The sequence below is a fragment of the Dermacentor silvarum genome, chromosome 2, assembly GCF_013339745.2.
Source record: "Dermacentor silvarum isolate Dsil-2018 chromosome 2, BIME_Dsil_1.4, whole genome shotgun sequence".
Classification (NCBI taxonomy): Eukaryota; Metazoa; Arthropoda; class Arachnida; order Ixodida; family Ixodidae; genus Dermacentor; species Dermacentor silvarum.
In genome coordinates this window covers 107,887,779-107,893,499 of record NC_051155.1, presented here as the reverse complement: position 1 = coordinate 107,893,499, position 5,721 = coordinate 107,887,779, and the positions used below count along the sequence as shown (strand labels likewise).

Here is a 5,721-nt window from a genome sequence, read left to right as displayed (position 1 = left end):
CAGTGTACAGTAAGTACATTTTCACCTCAATAGAATGCTATTCGCATACGTAGATAGCCATCGTAGATTAGTTCTGCCCGAATATTTTTTTATATTTACGGAGATGAAAACTGTCTCCGCCCCCCCCCCCCCCCCCCCCAAAAAAAAGTGAGCATTTTTCGTCGTCTTCATATTTTACGGGTGAACGCTATCGATATCAATGGAAGCACCTGCCGTGCCAAAAATATAGTGCAGCTCAACAAAGATGACGTCGAAATTGTAACCACTTCGTCCAGCTCGGCACTGGAAGCATTGATCGGCTTTAATGATTCCAAATTTCTGGTAAGTGCAATAATATACTTCTAGGCTATTCTCGGTATTTGCGACTACGTCTGTAATTGCGCGGGCCATCTGCGGAGAGGCCACGAAAGCTTCCGCTACGCTACTAGTAAACTAGCGCATTGGCTCTAGAATCGATATCAAATGCAGGGAAAAACTTTGATTTTGCACAGAGCGCACAGTCAAGCGCCTCTTGCAGTTGACACTACTTTTGGTTTCTTGTTCCTCGGGTGTCCAGACCGTGCAGCGCCGGCACGACGCCGCAGTGATGCCGTGACGGGTTCCGAGCGAGACGCAGTCGCGCCCTGCCTCGAGAGACAAGGCTCGTCAGTCGAGAACGCGGTGCTGCCCGTCCTCTCGCACCAGAGGCAGCGTCAGACATGAACCAGGAGAAGAAGGACACCTCGCAAGCGTCCGCGGCGAGCGTCGCGTCGACCGACAGCGTCGCGGCGTCCGTCCACGACGAGGACACGGTCCCGCTGCACGCTGTCGAAAACGAGAGTGAGGCGCGTATGGCTGACGATGAGGTTCCCGGCGCGCTGGAGTACGTTCCGCACACGGTCGACGCCAACGAGCAGGCGACAGGAGGCCCGACCGCGGAACCTTCCGTTGTAGGCACTCCCGGCTCGAGTGCGATGCCGTCGAAGGGCATGTCTCCCGAAGGCGGCGTGACGCCAGAAGACTTGTCCAGGACGAGCTTCACGAGCATCGATGGCGCCGAGGGCGGCAGCCGTTGCAAGAAGCCCCGGCGAAAGAAAAGTCGCCGCAGCAAGGAACACCGTCGCGAAGCCGTGGTGGTCGTGTCGCGAAGCAACATCTTGCGCGACCCATTGCACGTGTGCTTGGGCCGGCCGTTCCCCAGCGACGACGATGCCGGAAGCGCCGCCAGGGCGCCTGACCCAAAACCTGCCCCTTCCGCGGCCACGGACAGCGTGGTCGCGTACGTCACCTCGACGAACGTTGACGACCCTGGGCTGTGCAGTGCGTCGAGCGCGGCGACAGTCGAGAAAGCCGCGGAGCAAACCGAGCTGGTCAATGAGAAAGCCGTCTTGAACGCCATCCTCAGCGATCTGATGGAGTGTCTCGAGCTTCGCTCTTCTTTCAAGTACGACATGGCCGACGAGGACGGACAGGAACAGCGGAACGGCTTGCGCGAGCCCCGCGGGGAGCGAGGAGGTGCATCCTCGAAGGGCGAGGGCAAACGCGAGTCGAATCCGACAGACACCTGTGAAAAGGAGAGCGAAGAAAGACGCCCCGATGTTTCGATGGGAGAAGCGAGCTTACTGCAGCAACTCTGCCCAGCCGAGGAAAAGCAGGCTGTCGAGCCGCATGCGCAGCGGTGTATCGCCGGTAGCGAAGAAGCGCAAAGAAGTCCGGTCAGCAGCGCTCTAGATAACAAGGAAGGAGACCGCGGAGTCGGCAAACGCCCGGGAAGCCCAGCCGCGGCGACAGAGCTCGGAGACCTCGAAGCTAACAAGCAGAAACAATCGCAGGACGTCGTGGTGCACGAGGCGCCTCTCGTGTTCGTCAGCATGAGCCGCACGGAGGCGGGCGAACGAAACCAAATCGCGCGTTTTAAAAGCAGGTCGGCCTGCGTGACGGGCGCGGAAACGAAAGAGCCGTTCGTCTCGAAGCAAGATGATGGTGACGACGACGAGGAAGAAGAAGAAGACCGCGGATGCCTGGACATGGCGTTCGGTGCGGGTTCTTTCACCGACGACCTCGACCTCGGTCAGCTGGGGCCTGGAAACGCGTCTTCGCCCAATACTGCGAGTGGCATCCAGGGCTGTTGGCACGACTTTCTCGGGCAGATCAAAATGGTCTCCAAGTACATTCAGACAGAGTGCTGGAATGAGCCCGAGTCGGAGTCGTCCTTTTCGGAGGTGGTGCGCAAGCAACGCAGCGGTTCGACCAAGACACTGCACAGAGCCTGCTCTCTGCAGATCACAGTGCCTGAGCGGCGACCAGCCGCAGCTGGCGGCCTTTGCTCCGAGGAAAGTTCGGCCGAGGAGCTGGCCAAGATATTCGCCGCGTACTCGTCGTCACCTACGGCGCGCGTGGGGAAGGACGAGTCCGGAAGGGCCGACGTCAAGGGCGTGGTGCGCGACCGCAACTTCGGCGTACCTTCGCCGACCACAACCGGCGGCGGCGGCGGTGGCACGACCACTGCGTCACCTCCGGCCGCTGGCGTCGTGCAAGGCAGCGCGTGCGATGGCTGCGGGTCGGCTACGGTAGTTTACGGAAGCGCTGCCGAATGAACCGTTGTGTCTCTTGGAAAGTAGACAAAGTACTCTCTTTTTGGGCTAGAATCATAAGAGGAAGACTGTGCGATAAAGTCCGTGGAATTCGTTCATTCATGAGAGGTTTTTTCATGGTAATGTTGCGTGGTTCAAGTTCTGATTGCGCCTAAAATTTTCTACACATTTAATTGCGGCTTAAAGATGTGCTGTTTAAGAAACATCGAAATTCTTATAGATTGTAACTTGAAGGTTGGTGATACTTTCTGTGACCGCGAATTCTAGCGCTGGTAATTGCTTGTGTGTAGCCATGAAAAATATTAATTGTAAACGCGTCCTTCCACCATAAATGAGGCCTCCAACTTCCTCCTTGAGCGTCCACGGTGTCCATCTCGACTGCTGAAAAGATGCCTGCTTTCTACTGCAGTATATATATATATATATATATATATATATATATATATATATATATAGTTATAAGCTATAAGCAATAAGCCCCATAGAAAATTGGTCTGCGCTATCTGTTTGCCATGGCGTGTGACAAGCTGAGCCTCTGCTACAGAGACCAGGGAAGGCGGATGCGTGCCAGCCAAGCATTTAGGTTGTCTGAAGTGCAAACGTAAGCTTAAAGACATCGGCAGGAGCAGCTTGCTTATGTTGTATCTCGTGCTATACCGGTAGTCCCAAATAACGCGAACAAAAGTCGTAAACTTTAACAATGAAACGTAAGCAGATGAGCCTGATGCATCGTTGTTTCAAATCTGCAGTAACCTTGCGAAACTGCGCATTGCTTTAATGTACGTGGTTGCTTGAATTGCAGGTAGAATTAAAGAACCGCTTTCAGAAATATTTCTCAGTGATACATTTCAGTGAAAAAGTTACAAACCGTTGTAGGGAACAGCAAATTCAGTATTTAGTCCTATAAGGCTACCTACCGTGGCGTCTTTTTTTTTTCGGCTTTTGATAGAAATCGTGGGAGAGTGAAAAAACACGAGCGGGATAGATCGAAATTGGTTTGAAATTCTTTTGAACGGCTTGAGAAGATTGCCAAGGGTTTTGACGTAAATGTTCTTTTTTTCAGCTCAGGGAAAAGTCGGAAGAGCTTGTGCCGCAGTAAATAGATAAAGAACAGACCAGTCACAGCGGAACCTGTACTCTGTCAATCATCGTAATCGATTTGTTTCCTGTGCATGTGGTGTTGTTTATAACATCCCACCGTCGTGTGGAAGAACGTATACATTGGACAGACTGGCGCCTGCCTTCACGAAAGGTTACACGGGCACAACAATTTTTCCGCTTTATTTCGTAATAAAGCGGATTCCCATACGCTGCTGCTTTTGGTAGCTGCGGTCGGGTACGTAGCGTAGATACCGCGCCCGCCGCAGGGTGGCCCCACGATTCCCCTTGCTAAGCGCGCACTGCGGCTCCCTGAGAAGAACCGCGTTTGGCTTATGTTTAGCGCGACGTAGGCACCAAAATCGTAGAGTCGTGGTGTCTACGTTAACATCAAAACGAATTTTGAACTGCGCGCTACGGTGACATTTAGAAGGGGGAGCGTTGTGGCCACGCCCCACTCCGCCGCAGCCTTCGCAGTGCAATTCATAGAAGAAGGAACGCGAGCACAGCGGAGGCCGTGTTTGATTGCCAATAACTCCGCTTCTGGTGAACGCATTGAAGTACGTACTTTATGCGCTAAAATATTTCTGAAATAGCCTATTGTTACGCGAAGGACGAGTCAATTAAACGAGAAATTATTTGCAGGTTATATTTACAGCTGCGGTTGCAGCGATGACTGGTGGCATTCAGAGCGCGAGCCCAGTTCACACTTCCTACTAGCTCTTCGCTTGGGTGATGGCGCCCGCGCGCCTCATTCAAACGACCAAGTACAACACGCGTGTAGCATAATACCGCGGCAGCAGAAGCGACCTCTCGGAGCGTCTGAAACTCATCACTGGGAGGGTGATACTTCCTCAGTCGTGTAACGTGTACGGTATCACTGGACTGGGAAGCAGATGGGGCGTCAGGGTCGATTTCGTAGGTAACTGGAGTCACGGCACGAAGCACTCGGTATGAGCATGTGTAGTGAGACAGCAGTTTTATGACAGGCCGACCTGATGCGACGGAGACCACAGAAGCACCAAAGAACCAGGCGGGAAGTGCACGTCTTGGTGTCGCCGGTCGTACAAACGCCTTTGACTCTCTTGGGAGTTCAAAAGGCGGTCACAGGGCAATTTCGCTTGCGTGGGCAGCGCGGGCGATGGCGTCAAGTGCATATTCAGTGGTCGGTGGCGTGCGAACAGGGAGGATTGTGTCGAGGGGCAGTGCTGGTTGTCGGCCGAAGAGAAGAAAAAATGGGGAATAACCGGCTGTGTCGTGGCGCGAGGAATGATACGCAAACGTGACAAACGGTAGTGCGAGGTCCCAGTCAGTGTGATCTGAAGAGACTTACTTCGCGAGCATGTCTGTGAGAGTGCGATTCAGACGCTCCGTGAGGCCATTTGTTTGCGGATGGTATGACGTGGATAGCTTGTTCCTCGTTGCACAGGACTGCAGGAGGTCTGCGATAACTTTTGATAGGAATGTCCGGTCACGGTCTGTGAGAAGTTGTCGTGGAGCTGCATGTAATAAAATCACGTCGCGTAGAAGAAAATCGGCGACATCTGTGGCGCAGCTTGTAGGAAACGCTCGGGTGATGGCGTAGCGCGTGGCGTAATCCGTGGCCACAGCGATCCACCTGTTCCCAGAGGTATTGTTGGGAACGGGTTAGCGTTTAGGCATGTGATCCTTCAGCCAGAGGGATGAGTACGTCCGGGAGTAAGAGCGAGAGAAAAAAGGATTTATTTTACATATTTACAGTGGCTCCAAATATGGAAGCCCACTCCACGGGGGAGCACTTCGAAAGTCTCAGCTCACTACATGTCTGAGCACATATCAGAACACGTCAGGACACCCCACTGCACGCAAGGTGTCTCCTTATAAAACATCATTCTTCCCTAGTTGACCCGACTAGGGAATCAGATGACCTTGATGCGGCCAATCAGACGGGCCGTCTTGTTCGCTGAACTCCGCCTCTAATGTTGCACCTTCGAAGCAGGGACGAGGCAATCCGAAAACAGGGGGTTGACACTCCTTCCACGAAAGTCGGTGACTTGTTTCTTGCCCTCCG

General features: G+C 53.5%; 1 protein-coding gene across 1 annotated transcript; it reads left to right on the top strand.

Annotated features, from left to right (window-relative positions):
• The first annotated feature begins 237 nt into the window (after positions 1-237).
• On the top strand, positions 238-2,895 carry LOC125943122 (uncharacterized). The gene is made up of 2 exons (XM_049661516.1): positions 238-321; positions 557-2,895. The coding sequence occupies exon 2, from the start codon at positions 699-701 to the stop codon at positions 2,574-2,576; it is 1,878 nt and encodes a 625-aa protein (XP_049517473.1). The 5' UTR covers positions 238-321; positions 557-698; the 3' UTR covers positions 2,577-2,895.
• Positions 2,896-5,721: the final 2,826 nt, after the last annotated feature.

Excerpts from the sequence above, each read along its gene's own strand:
- LOC125943122 (XM_049661516.1), top strand. The coding sequence starts at position 699 with ATGAACCAGGAGAAGAAGGACACCTCGCAAGCGTCCGCGGCGAGCGTC.